The 23,413-nt window shown below is 42.3% G+C and overlaps 2 protein-coding genes across 3 annotated transcripts in view; one reads left to right on the forward strand and one right to left on the reverse strand.

Annotated features, from left to right (window-relative positions):
- GPLD1 (glycosylphosphatidylinositol specific phospholipase D1) overlaps window positions 1-7,829 on the forward strand; it is a 26,078-nt gene extending 18,249 nt beyond the window's left edge. The window contains exons 16-25 of the mRNA XM_075493745.1: window positions 76-150; window positions 522-678; window positions 2,747-2,888; window positions 3,463-3,562; window positions 3,656-3,749; window positions 4,334-4,510; window positions 4,819-4,979; window positions 5,244-5,270; window positions 5,367-5,417; window positions 6,630-7,829. Coding sequence (XP_075349860.1) covers window positions 76-150; window positions 522-678; window positions 2,747-2,888; window positions 3,463-3,562; window positions 3,656-3,749; window positions 4,334-4,510; window positions 4,819-4,979; window positions 5,244-5,270; window positions 5,367-5,417; window positions 6,630-6,707 — 1,062 coding nt within the window. The 3' untranslated portion in view covers window positions 6,708-7,829. The remainder of the gene's footprint in view (window positions 1-75; window positions 151-521; window positions 679-2,746; window positions 2,889-3,462; window positions 3,563-3,655; window positions 3,750-4,333; window positions 4,511-4,818; window positions 4,980-5,243; window positions 5,271-5,366; window positions 5,418-6,629) is intronic.
- Window positions 7,830-8,273: 444 nt separating this feature from the next.
- On the reverse strand, window positions 8,274-21,707 carry MRS2 (magnesium transporter MRS2). 2 transcript variants are annotated; one of them, XM_075493746.1, is made up of 11 exons: window positions 21,457-21,702; window positions 20,968-21,041; window positions 19,419-19,455; window positions 18,691-18,803; window positions 18,059-18,232; window positions 17,254-17,384; window positions 16,444-16,560; window positions 13,533-13,685; window positions 12,232-12,349; window positions 11,276-11,389; window positions 8,274-10,141 (listed from the first exon to the last, which is right to left on the reverse strand). In XM_075493746.1, exons 1-11 carry the CDS (start codon window positions 21,671-21,673, stop codon window positions 10,031-10,033), a joined length of 1,359 nt encoding a protein of 452 aa, XP_075349861.1. In that variant the 5' UTR covers window positions 21,674-21,702; the 3' UTR covers window positions 8,274-10,030. The 2 variants fall into 2 exon arrangements, with proteins under 2 accessions (XP_075349861.1, XP_075349862.1); XM_075493747.1 differs by lacking the exon at window positions 8,274-10,141 and having other exon boundaries at window positions 11,276-11,392; window positions 21,457-21,707.
- Between the last annotated feature and the right edge of the window lie 1,706 nt (window positions 21,708-23,413).

Consider the following 23,413-nt stretch of genomic DNA (forward strand, 5'->3'; position numbering starts at 1 on the left):
GATTTTTCTTGGATTTCATACTTGGTGCTGACATGCAGATGCTCTCATGCTCTATTTGCTTTTCCTGCTGTTTAGGGTGCTGTGTATGTCTATTTTGGCACTGAGGGAAGAGGCTTGGCATCTCAACCAAACGTTACCATAACTTGTCAGGTATATTGATCAGGCTAAGACAGGGCTACACAAGCATGAGGTGAGATAAAGGGGAAAGGGGCTTGTGGGCTTAAAAAAAAGAACATTAAAATCAAACTTCTAATTGCAAGGGAATTTAGACTGATGGGGATGGTGCAAGCAGGTGCTTGCCTGGGTTGGTTTGTACTCCAGTGCAGGGGAGGCAGCAGGGTGAACAGAAGGATGCATAGCCCTCCAAAAAAACCCAAAGGAAACAAAATTGAAGTCAGGGAGTGGGAGGGTAACTTGATCAGAAGCAGACAAAATTAGCTCTTTGGAAGTAAATTGCTCTATTTTGTTACGGAATTGCTGGTTTCAGTTTCATTTCAGGCTTAACTAACTGTTTATTGCAGTATTCCTACTGTAATCTTGGTTGGTCCCTCCTGGCAGCTGATGTTGATGGGGATGGAAATGCTGATCTGGTTGTGGGCTCTCCATATGCACCTGGTGGTGGGCAGCAGAGAGGATTTGTGGTTGCATTTTACTCTTATTTCAACAGGAGTGACCAAGGTAATATTTATTGAGTAAAATAATCCTCCCGTATTTTATGTGACTGTTCATTTGTTCCTAATCATGGGATAATTCAGGTTCGAAGGGATCTCAGGAGGCGTCTAGTCCAGCCTCCTACTCGGTAAGGGGGCAGCTATGAAGTCAGACTGGATTGCTCAGGGCTTTATCCAGTCAGGTGTTAAAAACCTCCAATGATAGAGATTGCACAGCCACTCTGGGCAGCTGTTCCACTTCTTGGCTGTCCTCATAGGGAAAGAAATGTCTTGTTACAGTCAGTATGAACTTCTCTTGTTTCAGCTTATGCTCGTTGTCTATTGTCCTCCCACCTCCATGCATAGAGAACTCAGAGGCACAGAGGGCATTAAGTTCCCCAGTACACTGGGAAGAGCCTGGCTCTTATCTCCTTGTTAACTTCCTCATAGGTACTGGCAGGCTGCTGTTAGATCCACTCAAAACCTTCTCTTCTCCAGACTGAATAACTCCCGGTCCCTCAGTCTCTGCTCACAGCACAAGTACTCCAGCCCCCAACTATCTTGTACTAAATTTGTCTAAATTGCCCTGTACTAAATTTGCTCCAGTTTATCAACGTTTCCTGTTTTGTGGGGTCCCAAACTGAACAATGTATTATAGGTGTGGCCTGGGGAGGAGTAAAGGGGGAATAATCACTTCTCTCGATCTCTTTGCTGTGCTCCTGTTTATATAGCCTGGGATGCTGTTGGCCATCTCTGCTGTCAGAGCCTCATGCTCAGCTCTCTGCCCACCAGGATCTCCAGGAGCTTTTCCACACGGCTGCTCCCCAGCCAGTCTGTCCCCAGCCTGTATTGCTGCAAGGGCATCTCCTTTCCCAGGGGCAGGGCTTTGCATTTGTCCTCGCTGAACTTTATGAGGTTCCTGTCAGCCTGTTCCTCCAGCCTGTCTGGGTCCCTCTGAATGGTAGCACTGCCCTCAAGTGATAGCCCCCCGCCCCCCAGTCTCCTGTCAGCTTCATGAAAGGGCATGTTGTTACCTTCTGCAGATCATTTATAAAAGTGTTTAACAGGATGAGTCTAAAGATAGACCCCTGAAGGCACTCCACTTGTCACAGGCATTCAGAGTATAACCCACTAACCACTGCCCTGTGAGAGTGATCATCTCAACCAGGTTTTTCCCATCTGGTTGTCCACCCATCCAGACTGCCGTGTCCAAGCTTGGATACAAGAACAGAGTTGTTCTTGTCTCCCCAAGAAGGGAGACAGTGTTGAAAGCATTGCTAAATGCTTTCAACAAGCGCAATATCCATTGCTAAAGCAATAGATTCAACTGTGTATTGGTGATACCAGGGCAGACTCACTCTTCCTTGTAAATTTGCAAACGTACCTCAAAAGATGAATTTTTATCATTCTGTATGCTCCTTCATGTGGCTAAAGAGGAATGCTACAAGTGAATACAGCTAATGAGTACAGGTGATGAGGATTGTTGTGAATGCAGGAGGAAAGGCCACATATGGAGCTAAATAAAGTTAATAGGGGTTGGGCAGGATACGCAGGTATTCAGAGCTTTGTCAGAATCATGTAATTGAGATTTCCAATAACACTTAATTTTTGTAGCTTATTCTACTTCATGTAAAATTAGACACCACAAGGAAAATGGGTTTCAAAACACTGCTGACTGACATTTTTGCAAAACCAAAACACAGAATGAATTATTTGAATTAAAGCCAGAATTATTTGAAGCTCCCCCACCCACAACCCTTGAAGAATTACAGGTTCTGATAAAGTTTCAATGTTGTCCTATCCCTAAGAAGGAGTCACTAGTTAAGGGCAGGCTTGACTGATAGATTTCATGTACTTTGTGTAGGCTATTGCAAGGATTTAGAAGCAGGCTGTGTTGAATAAAGGCTTTCACCAGCCAGTACAGTTGCAGACTGAGCAAGTGAAGTTAGCAATAACTGGTGCCATATCAGGGATGGTGTAACTTTGCTTAAAGAAACTTGTTGTCATAGGATGAATCAGTGGAGGATTGCTAACAGATTTTTCTATGCCAGGATACACCAAGTTTTAATTTTTTTTTTTTTTTTCTGGTCTGTCAGGACTTCTGTCAGTAGAGGGTGCCAACTGGATGGTGAAGGGGGAAGAAAACTATGCTTGGTTTGGATTTTCACTTGACAGCTGCCAGCTGGAGAATGTAACATTGCTGCTGATTGGTAGCCCTACGTGGAAGAGTTGTGCTGGGTGTGTTGTATATGACAGCTTGCTCTCTCCTCCATTCTGCCCTACTTCTACAATGGTTAAGATTTGTAATAGACTTCCAGCTTTTCAGGAAGTTTCCTCTTTGTCCTGCTTAGAATATTTTTATTAAATTCATATTTTTATGCCTTCATCCTATCTCATGAAACGGGGTGTGTGTCTTTAGACCCTTTATAGAGAGGGTCTTTGTTATTTAGAGACACTTAAGAATTTGTTGGGTTTTCTTTGGGAGGGGGAGAGGGGGCACAAAAATGCTAACAGGTAAGCATGCCTAAAATAATCCTATAGATAGTACTTACTTTGAGATAGCATTTTTAAAAGCAAATTGAACACCAAAATGTATTGGGTGACAAACAAGCAGATAGACAGACCAAGTCTGTGCCCTAAATGTCTTGTAATTAGTTAGAACAAGCATGGGAATTACTAAAATAGATTTCTAGAATTTGGCAGCCACTGTTATTCCCAATGAAAAGGGGAAAATATTTTAAGAGGAGCAATCCTAGCTGAATGTACAAAAATATGTTGTTACATACAAATGTATTTTCCATTGTAATTCAAGCTGCAATCCCTTCTCATCGGATGTCAGGCAGAGTGTTGGGAAGGTGTATGGGTATAACCCACCAAGCACAAAGCGCTGGTTTGCAGTAACTGGAGACAAGGTAGGGCTCCTTCTATAGTATGGGACCTTATGAATAATGTGAAATAAAATTACATTCTGTAGAAATGACATAGGTCTTTTAAAAATCTAACAGGCGATGGGCAGAATGGGTTTGTCTCTGGCCAGTGGTGTGATGTCTGTGGCTGGGATCACAAGGGCAGTTTTGGTGGTGGGTGCACCTACTGCAGGTATGTGCTTCTGAAAATTGGAAACCATTTCTGCTTTGGGAATTTTGTTTCTATATGGCCAGAGGATAGATACAAAATTAAAAGTTAGAAAAGGGACCTTTTAATTGCCACGCAATTTAAGAAAAAAAATCCTAGAAATAATCACTGTAATCACCTTCAAGTGCCTTACCTGTAGAGTCCTCTGTACTATGCCTCAGCTTCAATGGGTTTTTTCCTTCCTTAAAATTAGTTTAGCAGCATTATTACCTTGCATTACTTATGTAGCAGTGATTTGCTCGTAGACTGCATATTTCTTGGAATTAAAACAACACAGTATTTTGTCCTTACTCTGGCTGTGGGTAGTAAGGAATTAGGAAAGTCAAATGTAGAACTCTATCTTTAACTTGAATGCATTTTTCCCCTGCTACTATTGCTAAGAGATTGTTTTTATGCTAATTGGTGTTAATGCCATATAACGTTTGATCTTATTCATAAATTATATTAATTTTGTCCATGTTATGTAATGCTAGTATTATCTGCTGTCAAGTACTAAACCTAAGTTCCTATGTCTGATGCTCAACTTCTGTTACTTCTTTTTTTTCCAGATAGCCTGTCTAGGATTTCATTTATATCCTCAGTGCTGCACCAGGCTGGACTGGCTCTGGTATACGATCTGACAGACAGCACCAAGCCTTCTTTGCTCAGCACATTCAGTGGGGACAGGATGTTTTCTCGCTTTGGAGGAGATGTATACTTAAGTGACCTGGATAATGATGGACTAGGTAAAGCTTGATTGAATCTAGATCAGAGGTGAAATGTTTTACTTTTGCCAATGGGAAGACTGGTCACCTACGTATTCATACAAGTGCTAAATACAGTCTGCTTCTTCAATTGGTACAAGTATTCCATCGTGCCTTGTGGGGAGGCATCTCTAAAATCCCAAGCAACTTAGTCAGAAATTGAAACATTTTATCTGTCATCATTAATAGGAATTGTGGCATCTAGAAGTATGTAAATGCCAACTCTCTTGTGTTTTGGTTTAGCATTATTTCCCTTCTGATGTGTTGTGTCATCCTTGTAATATTTGCAGATGAAATGATTGTGACATCCCCACTGCGAACTAACGATATCTCCACAATACTGTTTGGTGGGGCAGCTGGCCGTGTTTACATTTACAATGGAAAGCAGGCATCCTCAGGGAACGTGACAGGCCACTGCAAATCATGGGTATCTCCCTGTCCTGAGGACTGGGTAAGAAAACATAAAAGTGAAATCAGGACATAAGGTCATAATGACAGCTAATGAATTACACCCAGTGCAGATATCTGATGCATTCTGACTTGGTTTCAGAAAACAGAAGGTTACTTATGTTTCTGAATCTGTGGGGTTTGTCTCCTCCTGTTTGTTCTTGCATTACTTTGCTGTTTAGGAGCCAGGGTTATTGCACTGGGCTTCTGCTCTCTTAGTGTGGTTCTCTCCACTGACTTTTTACTTTCTCTTTTTCTTCTTCTTCAGGCACAGTATGTTCTGATTTCTCCTGAGGTAAGTAACCAGAAAACAAAAGTACTGAGAGAAATTAAAAAGTCTCACTTTAAAAAAACTATCATCAGCATTATAACAAGCAATGTTATTTTACAGAAACTATCAAGATTTGGGAGTTCCATTATCACTGTGAAATCTGAAAGAAAGGTGAGAAAAATTACTGTTGTCGGTTGCTTCGTAACATCTTTCTACCTCAGTTGCATATAATAGCCAACACCTCACATATGTAGCTTACTCATATGCAGAAGTCTTAAGTGCTTTACATAGTTAATTAAGTTTTCATTTAAGTCACTCTCTGAACTGATAATTAAAACCATTTTATAGGTGGATGAACTATGGAGTTGTCAAAATTTTGGCACCTGATACCTGAACTGAAAGAGATCACTTTAAAAAGGACTGAAGTCTAAACTACTTAGGAGTTTGCTGAAGGGTTGCATGGTAAATCAAGTGTAGGTGCCAGCTGGCTTTACTGTTCATGCCAACCTCTATGCAAAGTGGATGCTCAGCTATGGGGTAAACCCAGCACCAAACCACCCCCTCCCATTTAATATTTACAGGCTCGCTGTCCTAGCTATCACTTGCAGTGAATGCTGTTCATATGTCAAGTATTTCCAAGCACAGAGAGGCCCAGTTCTTACCAGAATGATTCTGGATATGTTTGTGTACCTGTTTGTTTGTTTCCCACAGATGCCCGTTATTTTTACCAAAAGTCCATCCCTATGTTTGTATGATGCACTGAGGAACCTTTTTTTCAGCTTGAAGGTTACTTAGTGCTTGTTCAGCCTAGGGGAGTCCAGTGTTCTGCTTACTCTGACATAAACCTGTGTGAGTACTGAGAAAGCCTCAGTACTAGGCTGAGGAGGCATGCAGGAGGAGGTCTTTAACCAGTGGTGTTTGACTTCTTGCTGTTAAAATGCAATGGAGAAACACCTGGAAATGTAAAAGCTTCTAAACTAGGTTAGGGTGCATAATCCAACACCCGAAACAAAGGCATCGCTGATGGTTCCTGCATGAGTGCCAATGAGGCTGTTCTCCAAGCAGTTGTGTTCCTTTGCTATGGCACCAATCCAGTCCACGCTTTAGCTTCACCTGTATTGATCTTACCCCTGAGAAATAGTTTACACTGGCAAGAGATTTATTTGACTGGTTCCAGCTTCTTCCAGTTCCCCAAATGAAATAAAGTCTGTTTGCCAAATTGTTTTAACTGCTGTTCTGATGAGGTGGGTTGCTCTCTTGTTTCTCCTCATCGCGTTTCTGTATGAAACTAATGGCACAGACAGAACCTGGTTTCCATTAGGGAATCCAGGCAATGGGCACCTGCAGTTGCATTTTGCTAACCTTTGTTCCGTCTCTCTGCAGAAAGAAGTTGTAGTAGCAGCAGAGAGGAGTTCAGCAAAAGCTCGACTTGGTGGAAGGCTTTTTGTCTACTTGCTCTAAAAGTTCATGTAGCCTTTAAGACCAGGGCACAGCTGGTCTTCTAGTGAAGAATCTCCGTAGTATCTGTGATACTTTCCTTAACCTGTACAAACCAACAGACCGCATGACAGCAAACTTTTGATAGATGGATGTCCCAGAGAGCTGGACAGGGTCCTAGATAGTGTTCAGGGAGGGATGTCACTGTTTTTAAGTGAAGGGGAATATGAGCATTCATGGTGGTTTGACTTACAAACCAACCAACCAAAACTATGTCAGTCACATAAAAGCACAAATTAATTCTGTTGTGAGCAGTAGCATCACTTAACCTAGAACAAGCAAAGCTGGTCTGAAACCCTTTCAGAAGCTGAAATGAGTGGAAGGCTAGATTTTGGTAGTAATATTTGGCTGTGTAAGGAACGTTCAGTGGTACCTTCTTCTTTACTGGTCAGATTTGAGTATTTTCGTGACAAAACCAGGAAAGAATAGCACATAATTTACAATTCCTTGTATACTGTAATACAGACAGGGATTCTAAGATATCAAAAGTTGCTGTCAAAACAATAAGCATGGAGGAGGGTCACCTCTAAAGCCAGACAGAAAGGCAGGTGCCAGTCAAAAGGACTGCCTCTGTCTCTAGCAAGTCTTGAGGCCTGCATTCAGGCTGCAGAATAGCTGGGATCTCCCAGGGAGAAAAGCGCAAGCAAAACTGATTAAGTTTTAGGAAATGCTTTTGCTTTCACACTTGTGGCCGAGACTACTCTGACACCCTTTCTTTGTGTTTCCATGTAAAATTCCATGACCATGGTAACTTAGAATTGTTAACAGCTTTTATTGTTAACAGTACTGTCTTCAACTAATTAACACTAATTTTGTACGATGCAGGTTTAACAGAGTGTGCATCAGTTACCTATTAAACAACTTGAGCAGCAAGATGTGATGCTATTATTACCAACGCTAGTCTGTAGACACAATGTATATGTATTTTCTCTCTTGCCTCCTTCACAAACATAAAGCATTATTTTTATTTTAAATAACACAATTCAGTGGAATAGGACAGAATTCTAAAAGTCATACTCCAAGACTACACACCTCACCTTACCTTCTTAGGAATTGTCTCTCTCAGGGAGGTTGTTTTGAAAAAAAAACAAACAACAAAACCCAAAAACAGGCAAGGTGAATATTAGCTTGATGTATAATGTGTTCTGACATCTATTTTAGGGACTCTATTTGCCCAAATAGCAGAATGCTTAAAAAAAAAAAAGCTTAAAATCTGAACTTTATGAAAGAAGTAACTGGATGGAACTGGATACACAGTACTTACCTTACAAATCTGTGAACTGTGGTGTAAGGCAAAATGAGCAGTGTATTTATAAGGGCAGAATAAAAAGTTTTCCTTTTTAAATGAAAATTGATGAAACTGTAGCAATTCCATTCTGAACATACAGCCTCCACTGGCTTTGGTTTTTTCTATGTATGATCTCAGAGTAATTTTATTGCACATGAATGCATTTTGATTACTGTAATTGTAAGAAAACCATTAAACATTTGTGTATGTCTGTAGAGAGAAAGGCAGTCTTGTAAAAGATGTGTCTTTCTCTCAGTGCTTTTATTGTGCTTTCAGGCAGTTACGTACAAGGAAAAGGAGTCAATACAGTTCACAGAAGCCTCTCTGCACAAAAGACAGAGCTTGGAAAGCTTATGTGAAAGCTTCCCAAACAGCTGCACCAACACATTTCAGTCCTGGTCTAATGCAACTACAACTTGGTTGAAAACATCAGCATCAATATCCCTTCATGCACTGGGCTTTTCTGGGGTTTATCAGCCAGGGTATGTGAGCCATTTTTTTTCCACTGGATTGCTCAGTTTAGAGGTTTTTTACATCTCTACCTGCTATGCAAAAAGGCTGCAAAAAATTCAGCTAAAAAACTCAAAAACATTACAAACCCCATTAATTTTCTCACCTTCTCTTGCCTTTTATATCCGTAGTTGAAGTCACATACAGAGCAAGAACAACTGTTTGAAAATAATTACATACAACCAATTTTATCTGAACTAGGATCACAGACCTGCATAATTTTATTTTATGTACCTTTTTACTTCCATTTTTGACTCGTTAGTCCTCAGTAAAAATGTTCACAGCTACAGTTATTGTCTTTTCAACCCCTGCCAGTACAGCAATTTATCTGGTGGCACGTAAGGTGCTACTCACTGTATGTTACAGAGAGGTTAAAAAACCCCAAACAAGAAATAGACAGTTTGTGACCTGATTTGGAAGGATTTCATGCTCCCTCCACAGACAGAGAAATCAGTGGAGAACTACACCCTCACAGTTCAGAGAAGTCCTAAGAAAAAACACAAATAGTGGACATAAGAATTTTACTCCCTCCTTCACAGGACACCAGGCTTCCACAGCCTTTACTAACCTGGCTACTTACTGTGGTGCAGGCTAGTCCATGCTTTATCTTGTCTTTTTGGAGAGAAAAGAGACAGCAGAGGCCAGCTTAAGAGAAACCAACAACTAGCCTGTTGATTTTTACCAGCATTTGAATCAGTCCTTACGACAACATGAGGAATTGTTAAACTGCAGCTGTATCAATGCGTGTTGAAGTAGTGGCAGATGGCAAGCACAAGTGTGCATTATCAATAGGCCTGCTTTTCCTGTTACCAAAACTGCATACGTTTTAGGCCTAAATTAATTGTTAAGGAACACCCAAGATAAGTAGCTACATTTCAAAGCCTGTTATTGCTCACTTAAAATAAAAGAAACTATTATTTCTGGTTACTGCCAATTTAGAGGTTATGCTTCACAGGAGATCCAGGTATGCTTTTTACTTTGAAAAATCTGATCTCTGCAATTAAATAGGGCCTTAAAAAAAAATCCATTAAAAAGGCCACTTTTGGGGTGGATTTTTCTTTGACATTTGAAGTCAGATTCCTAAATCTGCAGCTCAGAACCAGGATCAGTGATGAATGCTGACTGCTGTCATCCTTTAAGCTGAAAATACTTTTCTCTTTAAGAAAGGCCATTACGTGAAGAACTATTTGGCAGAAACACTTGAAATGAGAATGCCCAAAAAATAAGTACATGTATGTGATACAGAAAGCTAATGGAACATATGTGGGGTGGTGGTGAGACTAAAGTGGAAAGCATGTTGCTGTTTTCCCTTGTGTTTCTCTCCTTTTGTGTGCGAGCACTAAAATCTCACCATAGGTTTTTGGCACAAAATATATAATAAATTAGCAAGTTTAGAAATTCTTGCAGTTTTCAGTCAGGAAGAACAAATGCAAGGACAGTGTCCAAAGTCCACCCTGTAACAATAGAAGTCTCTTCATTCCTGCTGTTCCTATTGGTTTGTTAATGTGCTTCTGCTCAGCCCAAATGTTTCTGCTTTAAGGTTGTTCTTCATCTCCACTCTTCCAGCTGCTGGTTGGGATTTTTTCAAAACTGCAGGAACCTAGGCAAGATACAGAATAGCCTGTGATTACATGAGAAGCTGCTCTATATGCAGCAGAAGGAAACGGAGCTTCACAGAGGCCTGAACCCTGATTCTTCTCCTCTTATTTTCAGAACACTGTTTCTGGCTTCTCCCTCCCTAATCCCTTTCAGTACACTTCTCCAAGCCAGAGTCAGCATGTGCTGGAGTTGGTTTTGAGCAACACTTGAGGATAATCCAGTTAATTGTAGCCATATACTCAACAATCCACCACAAACTACTTCCATCTGCCTCTTGGTGGCAAGGGAGGGGACGGAAGAAGGGGAGTTTATCTGGGTCTCCCTTTCTTTTGCCACTTGTAGAAACTTAACTTTTGAATCCACTCATACTTCCCTGTTATAAATATTAGAGTGCAGAACAGAGGTAGACAATAGAGTCCCACAAGCTTTGGCAGGAAAGGGTAGTCAACAGGGAAAGTGACCCACACAACATCTTGCTAACGTGAAGATGGTCTCCTTGGAAATCTTCATACAGCTTGGTACAATAGGGCTCTACGATGCCATCAGCATCAATGGCAAAGATAGCTGGTGTGCACCTGAGGAGCTATTACAAGCTTCAGACTGGGAGTCAGGACATCACAACCATGGCACCATTCTCCAGAGAGATGTTACAGCTAGTACCTGCCCTCATCGTCCTTTTATCTTCACCTTCACTTTTAAAAGACGGGGACTACAGATCCAGAGTTAGTATGCGGGTGGGAGGAGGAGGGCAGCATCCGTTATGTCCCTCACTATGAACAGACTGCTGCAGCAGCTGAGAAGGCAAATGAGGGCTGCTTCTACCATTAGCCTCAGCTTCCCTTGGGCTGCCCGGTGAAAGTAAATACAGCATGTCTCAAGGAACAGCCTGCAGCTTCCTTCACTTCTGGCAACAATGAGCAGTATCTTACTGCTCAAGTGTATCTTTGCCAGCGCTGGGGCTTCCCACCTCATTCAAATCCAGCTAGGGAGAACCTTCTCCTTTGTCGAGGATTAGACACTGAGCTGAATTCCCGCATGCTCAGTGGCCCACCCCTCTACAACAGCTTATTTCCTGATTTAGAAATGGACTGTACATGCAGAGTCTGAAGCAGAAACCCTAGCCAGCCATACGTACGTGAGGAGGTAGTGGAGGTTCTAGGTGCCGCCCAAGGAAGGAAAGCAAGCGTCGCCATATCAGACCGCTTCCCAGAAACATAATCCCCGTCACCAGCCAAAATATTCTGGGGTCCTACTGACAGAATGTTCCCGTTAGTCATGCAACTCTCTCTTCAGAAAAGGGATTATCCAAAGATAATCTCTCACTCCCCACCAGCGTTCTCCTCCTTTATGGGAGGAAGTGGTAAACTCTCTATCATCAATAGCCAAGCCCTACCTTGGGAGAAGGGCTGTTTCATAGCAAAGCATTTTATTTAGGAATCACCCTAGTGTATTCTGTTACTGTCCCATGCAGTTTTCCTTCCCTTCATCGGGAAGTCTGGAAATTCAGCGCTTCCTATTTAATGGATTTGGAAAGGAAGAAGTCTTTTGTTTGTTTTGGTGGTTTTTGTTGTTGTTTTAAAGATAGCATGTGCAATTGTAAATTTGTACACACACACCCTTCCCCCCCCCACCCCCCTCACCCCGTACTTCCCCCCAGCCCCCCCCAGTCTAGATATAAACATGTAATTGACACAGATTATTTCCTCTGGAAATGCCCTGGCTGCTTGCCAGATACCCTTGTATCTGGAAGACAAAGCTAGTCTTTTCAGAAGAATAGATGATCATTAAAGAAACGTTAATACTACTTTATAGTCAGACCTTATACAACCATAAATTTGTCTTCCCATTTCTTTTCCATGGACGTTACATAGAAGAAAGGCTACAATACTGTGCAGTTAGCCATACAGTAATTTGCTTACAAAAAAAGTGACTGCATGAACACATGAATCACTGGACTAAATTATGTTCACATACTAATATAAATCCGGAGCTTTAGCTATGGAAAGAATGAAGTTCTACTAAATATAAAATGCACTGTAAGAGTAGGGCCCATGTTTTCTGTCACTGATAAAAGCAGCACTTGTTCCTTACCTCTTCAAGAGACGACTCCAAGTTCATACCAAATGCAACTCCTATGAGTCCAAAGAGAGACAGAGAGAAAGTCCCCATAGTCAGCTGCAAGTTCAGTCTCATCATCACATTACGGTGGCTAAAGAAGGGAGAAACATCTGTAAGGGGAACCCAAAAGTTGATTTGCTGCCTAAATTCTCAAATTCCATACAGCATGCACTAAAACCAAATATTGAAAGAGAGGAAGTCATGCTGGAATTAGGCAACCCAGTGACAAAGCTCATGAAACAACAGTATAAAGAGGCTATCATTCTGGAATTGCTGCATCAGGATACCTCCAAGGCAGCAGGTTCTGCTTCATCATCAGACCTTTCAGCATCGCTCACTTCTTAGAGGTGTATATACACAGAGTAACAGTAAATTTCCACGGAAATTTGTGTTCTCTCACCACTAACTGGCTGCAATGTGTATGTCCATATTCACAAGAAACAAAAATTTACTGTTACCTTGCAAATAAATATACTTACAAAGAAGTAGAGTTGGTAAATGCTGCAGACTATAAACTTGAGCCTGTTTTGGTGAATTCCATATTCAAGTATTTCCCAAAAGAATTTTTGTGGTTTCCTGATGCAGCATCCACCAATTGCTTCTACAGATTAACTCCCCAGTAAAGAGGAGAAAGAATATTAAACACTGACCTCAAAGACAGAGTGGCATGTGCTTGCAAATGCAGTCTACAATTATTTTTCAGTAAGAAAGCTGACTAGTACTGAAAACTGTAGCATACAGAGAAAGAGAAAATACTCACTCCGAAGTTATTCATTCTTGTATCACTCCATAGAGTGATAATGCAACTTGTACTGAACACCTGAGTAGCCTAGCCAGACTCTTAAATAATTCAGTTTTGCTGAATTAAGAGTAAACTTTCCTGAGTAGAATTTTATTTTGCCCCTAAATTTGCAGATGTTTCCTTTAGTGAATAGCTCCCCAGAAGGATCTAGGAGAAGCTTGGTTTCTCCTGCTAGGCAAAACTGATGTCTACCTAGACAGTTTTTTGGGGGTTTTTTTTGTTTGTTTTGTTTTGGGGTTGTGGTTTTGTTTTTTTTTTTTAACACATACTAATTAGGGTGTCTTGTTGCTTTGCTTTATTCAGTTCACTGATAAGAAAAGTGCAATGCAGCTTCTTGTGCTGTGAATGCAAGTCCATTCAAACCCTCATGAAGATGGAATTCCCCAACTTTCCTTGTAGGCAGATTTGAGAAAGACTAGGCAGCATTAAATTCTGCTCAGCTTTTGGCAGTCCAACAGATAGGGTAGCTAACCTGTCCAGGTTGATAAAGATTATGCTTTCTGAGTCATCAATCAGTACTCTGAGTTCACGAGCTTCATTTGCAAGATCTTCTGCTTGTCTGTAATAGTTCTCCAGCAGCAGCTCCATTTCCTCTGCATGGTCAATCCCAGATGTACTCTCCTCACTGTGAGCAACAATTTATATTTTTATGGTTAGCTACATGTTGTATACAAATGTATTATTGATGTGTTAAGACAAGGCACATAAGAGTTGTGGGGAACAGCCAACAAGAATGCTGTTAGACACAAGATCTCAAAATCCAATCTTTTCAGTGAGGAACTTCCATCAATACCAACAGCTTAAAATAAAAGGCATATTTTTATATCTATCAGCTGATCAGCATAGGCAGTCAATTATTTTGAGTAGAGCAGTTAGCATTTGATGTGCTCAAGGCATGCACGACACCACAAATCTTACTTTTTCAGATATTAAAAAGTTATAAAGTTATATACATTTTAGATTATTTATAAAGTTGTATTACTATAAATTTTTATATTAAGTTATTGCAAAGTGCTGACAATTTTGAAAGGAGATGCTTAATTTCTTGGTGCCCTCAGGTGGTGAAAGCTGGTAACAATACAGTCAAAAACTCCAAGAATAAAACATAACCAAAAGTCAACACACAAACAATTACATGGTGAGGGAGATGTTTTGGGTGTATATTAAAATAGTTTAGTTGTAAAGTGTTTCAGCTATACACAGTAATTACTGCAAAACGTTTTGGGAGCATGAAGCAACCGAAAAGTGCGCATCAAATGGAAGATGCTGCTCTCCTAAGTGAAGTCTGAGTGTCTTTCATCTTACTTCATGGTCCGGCTGCTGGTGCAGCAGCCTTCTCTGAAACAGGTATGTATGTTTCTGGCGGTGTACTGGATTGTTCACTGTGTAGATGAAAGCTGAGGCACCTGAAATCCACAAGAGCTTGGCAACTAGCAGCAAAGCCAGGAAGATTCTTCATCATGTTTTCTTTTGTGGTATGACCTCATTTCTCTAGAGACTAAACTTTTTGAAGAATCTCCTCCTGGCATTGCTGACTGTTAAAGGAACCTCTCTGAAATGGTTTTGCAAGAAAATAAATGGTATGTCTTAAGAATCAACCCACGTGAGCTCCCTGAGGACCTTTAACAGAGCCTCTAGTTTCTCTCTTATGGGGCAGAAATTTTTGAGTTAGCTAGGCTGATTTTACAGCCCTTTGGACCTTGAGGTTTTCATTGCATGCAGATGAAAGGAGTTGCAGACTTGAAAGCCTTAGAGCACTATCTGCTGTATTATGGATTCAGCTCAAGGTGTTATTTGATGGGTATCTTTACATCAGCTCCTCTGTGGATATACAAAGGGAAACAACAGGCATACGGACTTGAAAATAACTGCCACCTGATTTGCTTTCATTAACTAGCCTCCATCTGTCTCATGAGTCTTCAACAGTCTGCCATCCCTTCACACAGATAGGATGTCTGCCTTGTCCTGTCTTTCTGGGCTCAGCTCACCATTCCTGCTGCAAATGATCTCTGATGGCACCTATATGCCTAACTGGCTTCCTCCACATCTTCTCAGGCTTCTGGAGTTCATCAAAGACTACGTATCACCTGCATCAATCCTGGAGCCAAAACAGCTGTCCACACACTGCCAGCCTGCCTGCAAACATGCTGTCGTGGCTAGTGTTTCCCGGTGTGCCTTGTGCATGGACTGCCTCGCTGCATACTGTAGCATGGCTCCAGCACTCCTTACACAACTTCCCACCACCTCTCCTACCCTTGTGCAATGGTGTCTGAAAGAAGGGATGACTTCAGGTTTCTCCTGACATCAGTGTAAGGTCACCTTGGTATCTTTCCTAGATGTTCCCTACACATTGTCTACCATGAGGCACCATGCCAGCAGTTTGTATTAAGTCCAAAGGAAGGCTGTGAGCAAAACCAGGACAAAGACCAGCTTCTGGCTCAGGAGCAGCCTGGAATTCAGAGCCCTCCCCATACTGCTCCAGCAGATGCATTAGAAATGCAAACTGAGTCCCACTTCTGGAATACTGAGTTTCTGCTGCACATTTAGACTAAGCTCTGCAGGGCAAGAAACTATCTCCTGATTTCAAACCCATGCTACTATGTGAACAGTATTAATATCCACATGCAATGCGGTTAGGCAAAAGTATTATTCAGCAACTTCACAAAGGACCCTGAAAGGTAGTTTCTGTTATTTGCTTAAACATAAAACATGTCTGTATGCCAAAGACTTAAATACAATTCAGCCCAAAATATATTGGGATCTAATATACATTATCTTTTTGCTTTTTAGTTTTTGTTAAAGTGACCAGTGCTGCTGCTGCTGTGTCTTTCACCAGAATTTGAGAGTGCGATAGGACTATTTCTGCATGTACATTTTTCCTGAAATGCGGCTCTTCAGGTGCACAACAAGATTGCTCCAGGGCCTCTTTCCTTCAGGTTCTGCTGGTGAGCAAAAAGCTAGAAGCAAGGTGTTCAGAACACTTCTAACAAAAGGAAGTGTGGTATCTGACTGATTCAAGACAAGCTTTAAAACCTGCCTGGTTTTTTTGGTGAAACTGAAGAAAATTCTCTCAGTAAATGTTAATTTGTATCGAAAAACAACATTTGCTTTTCCTCCTCCTGCCATCCTGCTCCCATCCCATTACATATTAGATGGCCTGGCCTGTTATGCCCAGAACTATTTGAAACTGCATAATACGACTAGTGCTAATGGAGCCCCTCTGGCAAATACAATGATTTCTGAGGCAGCAAGCATTAGGGCTTTAAAGAATTGGAAAGTCTTTTTCTTTCTCCTTTTTGGCAGGGAACACCCAGTTTAGTGTTCAAGTTCTCCTTAAACAAAATACACTGTTAAAAAAGTATGTGGTTTCAAAATATACATACAATACTTGTGGATCAGTCCATTTAGATAGACAAAGCTCTTCTATTAATTCTTCTTCATCTAAGATCTCCAGAATTGTTTCTTTGAAAACTTTAAGATCCGTTTCCAGTTCTGACAAGCTGAAGAAAGAACAGGCAAAAGGTCAAGTAATCCTCACTGGCACCAGTGCACAAAGGTAATCTCTAAATGAGTCTGCCAGCCAGCACTCTCGCCAGACAGAGTGGCCAGGGAAGACTACTTGCAGGGTTCTAAGAGCTCTTTCAAAAATTCTCTACAGGCCACAGACTTAGCAGTGGCAGTGATCTGTCTGGGGACCAGCAAGCTACAGACACACACTAAAAGGGATTCAGATGTGGTTTTTTTGATTTATTTGTAAGTCAGAAAAAACAAGCACTCTGTGAGCATGTAGCGAGTGCATAGTTGCACTGTCATATCAGAGACGCTAATAAGTGAAGCTACCACTTTATTAGTACTAGTAACCTTAAAGCATAGATCCAAAGGCTCATCTTGTTTTACATTATGGGGACATTTTCATGATGTTATTTTGTTATCTAGGTATTATTTTGTTCTGTCAGATGCTATTTAAGAAGCTCGACCGTATTTCTGGCAACTTGGAATAGATTTCCCTTTTTCTGTTTTTCCCCGTATCACTAGGTATTTCATATACTGATTTTTGTATTTACAAATAAGATGCACAACCCAGCATTACAGTAATCTAGGAAATTAATATTAGATACCATTTTTCTAACATTTCATTGCACATAATTTTCTATGGTCATCTTCTAGTCTCTTCACAGCTTACTCTTATTTACCTCTTGCCATTTTGCAGGAGAATGTGTAGTTTACTCCTATCCACAGACAAAAGCTTGGGGTCCACTAGAGCTTCCAGTGTCTGAAGGATCTGAGGCTGCAAAGTGTTAAGTCTCCCCTGCAGTTTGCTGATCTAGATAACAACATGATCCTTCATAAGAATTAAAGCAATCCCTTTAGAATGACTTGGGCAACTGACTCCTGTCTCTGAACACAGAATTCACAGTAATAGGCAGTTAACACAATCTGCTTTCCAATGCCCGGGAAATACTTGCTGTAGGGATACCACTTAAAAGATAAAGCCAGTGCAAAATACAGTATTTTATAAAAGTGATTTGCACTGAACTGAAACCCAGTGACAACCACACCAATAAGGCTAATAAAGCCAAAACACTGTTTGTCTAGAAATGTCACATTAGCATTAGCAAGCATAGATTTTTAAGGATAGCTAGAAATCATTATATGACTCCTGCCCAAGAGGTCAAAAACCTCAGCGCTTTTGTGTGACTTCCATTTCAGCTACAGCATGTCTTTAGAAAGGTACTCTGACTTGTTTTTTAATTGTCCAAATGATGGTGAAGCCATCGCATCCAATTAGCACTTTCTTGGGAAGGGAACGGAAACACGCATACACACAAAACCATAAAAACTAAAGCAACAAAAGCCAAAACCAAAAAAGAGCTCCTACAGTAAGCGTGGAATACATATACAAATGTGTATGTATAAATATTAACACAAGAATAAAATCATAGTGTCCTTTCTATGAAGCAACAACTTCCAAAACAATTGAAAAATGAGATAGCTCACCCGGTACTGCAGGATTGCTTCTATGGCTCGGAATTCAAAGGGCAGGGAATATGTAACTAGTTGACCTTCCCCAGCCAGCTGAGACGCTAGTTCATTGAAGAGCCAGTGTTCCAGATTTAAATTACGATAATCTAGTATCAGAAGAAACTCTGGTGTTATGACAGCCTTCAAGAACTGAAAAAGACAGTACATGCAGGAGTCTGAAAAAAAATTCTCTGAAGATTTCTCGTAACTCATGCATTTGATAATTTAGGCTTTGATAAAGCCACTCTTCAAATGTCTTTTCAGGCAGGAAAATAACAGAATCTCATGCTAACTGCAAACTAGTGGATTCCCCATGGTTCAGACGCAGCACTGTGCTACTGGTGGTATGATTGAGAAGAGGCTCCTCATAAGCCTTTACTTCTGTGATAATGTTAGTAATGTCTCTCCTGTGCTCAACTAGTAAAATGGTCATCAATATGCACTGTTGGTAAACCCGTACCTCTGATTGCTAGGTAGAGCTCCAAAGACACATTTACTGCTGGATTGCACGTCATAGAAAGCTAGTATTAAAAGAACCATGCAAGAAAATGCAAGTGCAAGGATAAGACGTGGTTCAAGTTTACACTCAGCTATAGGGAAACCATTACCTCCATTCTCATGATGATCCTGTTGTTCCTAGTTGCAATGCTCATTAGGTGTTGAAATCTTAGATCTCGAGCTTGAAGACCCAATTCCTGGTACAAGTCTGTTTTCTTCTTTTCTATCATAAAAAGATTCTTAGATTAAGACATTTAAGGGACAAGCATATATGTTCTGAAATTACATTTTAGTGTGTTACTAAGTCCCACAAAAGAAAAAAAAGCTGTGCTATCTTTAAAACAGTTTTCCTCCCATTGATTCCTCAATGTAATTTATTTTTTTACGAAGTTTAGAAGATTGTATCTTGAGTGGAAAGAGAAAAATTCTAGATATAGGTGAAAAAGTTGGCCATGACAATTAATTTCACGTCAGAAACGAAGTGACTCGTTGGAGAAAGCACACGTAATCCTACAGGACAGGAAATAGAAGGCAGGGAAAGTAGCATGCTGATCAAAAAGGGAAAGACAAAAGTAAAAGTGACCTTCCTTTGAGAGATGGTATACGTTATTTTCAAAATATTACTTAAAAATATACAAAAATTGTAACAAAAAGATGCTATGAAGACCAACAGAAGGCAGCAAAACAGAGGAAATGTTGCAACATCCCAAATAAACACAGTGAAGTATCCCAAATATAATTTTCTACTCCATGTAGATTCCCAATTGGGCTTTTCTGTATTGGACAAGGAAAAAAGACAAACAAAAACCAACCAAACAAAACTGCAATGAAAACTCACCAAAATAGGTAGTATTTCCCTCTTTGTCAAGCTTCATCTAAAGGAATGGAAAAAAAAATTATTTTTTTCACAGAACTAGTATAAAGCAAGAAATCAATTTCTAAAATTGTTTGCATTCACCTAGAAGTCAAATGGAAAATATGTTATGAAGAAAAAGCAACTTTTTATGCCCTCTTTTCACAGTTCATCCCAGTTAAGAAAAATATTGCACCAAATTGCTGTGTATTTCACTGTGTTTGTATACACACCAAACAAAACCAGTGTCATCTGCATGACCACGTTCCTACGTAAATCTTGGGAAGGAGCTGATTTACAGAGGATCAGACTTAGAATAGTAAAATAAAATAGACTATTTCAGTTGGAAGGGACCTACAATGATCATCTAGTCCAACTGCCTGACCCCTTCAGGGCTGACCAAAGGTTAAGGCATGTTAATAAGGGTGTTGTCCAAATGCCTCTTCAACACTGACCAGCACGGGGCACGGACTGCCTCTCTAGCAAGCCTGTTCCAGGGTTTGAGCACCCTCTCGGTAAAGAAATGCTTCCTCGTGTCCAGTCTAACCTCCCCAGCGCAGCTTTGAACCATTCCCATGCGTCCTATCACTGGATACCAGGGAGAAGAGATCAGCAGGGTATCTTACATTTTGGATTACAAATTTTGGTATTTCCTCTGGAGCAATCTGAAAAATTTACAAATAAAATTTAAGAAGAGTACTACAAATTGGGTAGTTAGGCCTTGTGCCCATGTCAAGTATTGCATTAACATGCTATTCAGCTAGTAACCTGCACCTAAATCCTTCTTGTCTTAGCACTTGTCATTCAGATTATTCATTTAACACTTGTATCTCCTAGTAAAATTATTTTATTGCAAAAACTGCAATGTCTGGTTTAATGAGAAAGTTTGCTGTTTTGCTCATAAACCATGTAGCTTAATTCCGTATTACTGGCTTTAAAAATAACTTTCCATGAATTAAACATACCTAAGCATACATTCCAGTAGAGCTGCAACAGGGGTTACATGTCCACACAGACCCAGCTGCAGGCACCTTGTTGCAGAATGACTGCTTTTCGTTCTCAACAAGGAGGCCTTACCTTCCCTCATATGCACTAATAATTGTCAATCAAGCAGTTTGCAAATGGCTTTCAGACTCATTTTTAAAAAGAATATATAGAGAGCTTGTTTTTCCCCAAATCCTATGTTTGATTAGAACTGCAGCTACCAAGACACAGGAATAAAGGCATCAGCAAGCCTTGATAAGCTTAACAAGAAACCTGACTGCAGCACTTCTAAGAGCTGACCTGCCTTCACAATTAAAGCAAGAGAACTTCCAGCAGATGCTGGATCTTAGAAAAACATCTTGATGAACGCTGTATACAATAACCGGTCCTCAAGTCAGAATACCTTAAACCAACAATTTAGAACTAGGGATGTTCTCCAAGAGACAAATCCATCTGCCCTTATGATGCTTTAAGAAAAACAAAAAAAAGAAAGAGCGCCGTCATCTTGCACAAGCTTCCCTCGTTGGTGGAAATGCCTGCACATACTTACCACTGCAAAAACAGGAGACACGCTAGCTAAGGTGGCTTGGGAGGCCTCTGTTGTGGCATGTTGATAAAATTTACCTAAAGAAAGACAAGACATTTCTACTTCCAGCACACTGCACTTTGCCTTTAATTATGCGGTGCCCTGCTATAAGCCATCTACATAATGCACTGGCACAGAAACTAGGAAGCATCCATCACGAGAAGGCCCCTACAACCTTGACACCCGCACAGCAGAGCCCGGGCAAGAGGCCGATACCGCACCGAGTGCGGCTACTGCCGGTTTGGTGTCACAGCGCCCGGCCGGGCTGTCACCCCTCCCCTCCCCTCCTCCCTCCCGCCCGCCCGCGGGCCCGCACAGCGAGGCCTGCCCGGGCGCATAGCGGGCCACCGCCGCCGCGCGGGACCAGGGCCCGGCGGGGCCTGGCCGCAGGGGCCGGCCGGCCGCAAGCCCGGCCCGATCCGCCCCAGCCCCAGCCCCAGCCCCGCCGCCTACCCGCGCAGCGCAGCCCCCGGGCGCACGGCGGTACCGCCACTCCCGCGGGCCGGCCCTGGCCCTGGCCCTGGCCCTGGCCCGGCGGCAGCCCCAGGGCGGCCCGCAGGCGGGACCCGCCGCCCGCCGCGCCCGCCCAGCCGCGGGGCGCGCAGCAGCAGCCCCGCACGGCCCCGCGGGGGCGGCCCAGGGCGCGGGGGAGCAGCCCGGCGCGCAGCATAGGCGCGCACGGCCCGGCCCGGCTCCCAGCGCGCAGCCGCGGCGAAGGAGGAGCCCGGGCGGCTGCGGGGTTACCCCTGCGCGGCCTGGGAGGAGCGCGGCCGACGGCGCCTCCGGGGTGGGGCCGGGCCGGGCGGCGCCGCCGCCGCGCTGCGCCTCCCGGCGCGGGTTGCGGCCGCAGCTGCCAGCCGAGCTGGAGCTTGCTCCTGGGGTTCGCCGTCGGCGGGCGCTGGCTGCCGGCGGAGCCGGTAACGGAGGGGCGGCCGCAGCCTGCGGCACCCAACGTGCCCCCGTCAGCCGCTGTCACCGCGGCGTGTGCGGCTCTGCAGCCGCGGAGGTGTCCCCGCAAGGGCTGGGCAGCCCCGGGCCCTGCTCCGACCGCCAGAAGTGTGCCGTAACGCACGTAAACCTCGCGGTGGCTGGCGTTGGCCCTGCCATGTTGAGCCACTTGACGAAGATCGTACTTCTAAACGGGGAGTGGGGTGGTGTTTGCAAGTGTAGAACAATTCTGCCCCCAGTAAAGGTCCTGCAATTAAATTTCCTTGCCCTGCTTGTGTGTCTAAAATGGAGAGGCAAGCTGGTTGGTTGAGATTTAAAAGTACTTAGTAACACACCAGCTTCCGCTATGATCTATATAGCAGAAATGATCTATATATGATCTATATATATAGATCTATATAGTTCAAAGAACTATATATGATCTATATAGAACTATAAAGAACTATATATGATCTATATAGTTCAAACCACAGCTTTCATGCGCAAAAGGATAATGCAGATGGGAGGAGTATGCTTTCTTTGGCTGGTTCTGCTGAAGCATGTGAATTGGCATGAAGGCAAAGCCTGTGTTCAAAGCCCTGCAGCAGGACGTATTATCAAAATGTACTTACAGCACTCATTACTGCTTAGTGGGGAAATAAAAGAGGAAGTGATTATGCTGCTAATGAAGTGATTCGTACAGCGTGGCTGCTCCAACAGGAGGGCACAAATTCTAAATGCTGTCCTGAACACGGGTCTGGGATTTGAAGACAAGGGGGTCGGGGCCAAATTCTGCTCTTGACTGGGCTGTAAGTTAATGGGAAGTCACCTGAGGGCAGACACTGTCCCCTCCTTTCTGACACCACATCACCATGGCACTTGTGTGTGTGTTTGTATGTACATACATTAACATGCATAGATGAGCGTTTGTTCAGTCGATTCACATGTACAGAATCAGAAGGATGGTTTACACCTATCTGATAAATGGGTGTAATGCCTTCACAAGGAAGCAATTAAATAAAAAAGCTTAGTAGTTATGTACAGCATGTATGTGTAGACTGATGCCATCAGAGGTTTTCAGTTTCAGGGTAAGCATGCCTGAATGCAAATGCTGGCCCCCTTTATACTTGGTAAGAAGCTGAAATCTACTTAAATGGAGTATTTTAGCTCTAGTTTTGGTTAATCACAGCAGGTGGCAGTATGTACAAGACTAATTTAATACTCTTGGATGTCAGAGATACTTAAAACAAAATTCAGAAATACCAAACAGCACAGAAAATGCAGCAGGAGAGCAGGAAACAAACACACACCGTTGCTGGCAACTAACGGCAGCTTATGTTGACTCTGCATGTTTGGAATGCAAAAGCTAGGGAGGCATCTGAAGAATATCTGCCAGAAATTTACATTTAATGAATTTGCAGTAAGTCTCGCACAGCTGACATTTCACACTCTTCAATAAAAAGGGGGAAAGATACTGGGTTGA

This window comes from Mycteria americana, chromosome 2 (assembly GCF_035582795.1).
Source record: "Mycteria americana isolate JAX WOST 10 ecotype Jacksonville Zoo and Gardens chromosome 2, USCA_MyAme_1.0, whole genome shotgun sequence".
Taxonomy (NCBI): domain Eukaryota; kingdom Metazoa; phylum Chordata; class Aves; order Ciconiiformes; family Ciconiidae; genus Mycteria; species Mycteria americana.

What these genes read in the sequence shown, in the direction of transcription:
- MRS2 (XM_075493746.1), bottom strand. Translation starts at nt 21,673, where the DNA reads ATGCTGCGCGCCGGGCTGCTCCCCCGCGCCCTGGGCCGCCCCCGCGGG. An exon ending in TGGAGTCGTCTCTTGAAGAG is followed by an intron (nt 11,390 to 12,231) that starts GTAAGGAACAAG and finishes TTCTGTCAGTAG; the next exon opens with GACCCCAGAATATTTTGGCT. An exon ending in AACCTCCACTACCTCCTCAC is followed by an intron (nt 10,142 to 11,275) that starts GTACGTATGGCT and finishes TATCTTGCCTAG; the next exon opens with GTTCCTGCAGTTTTGAAAAA.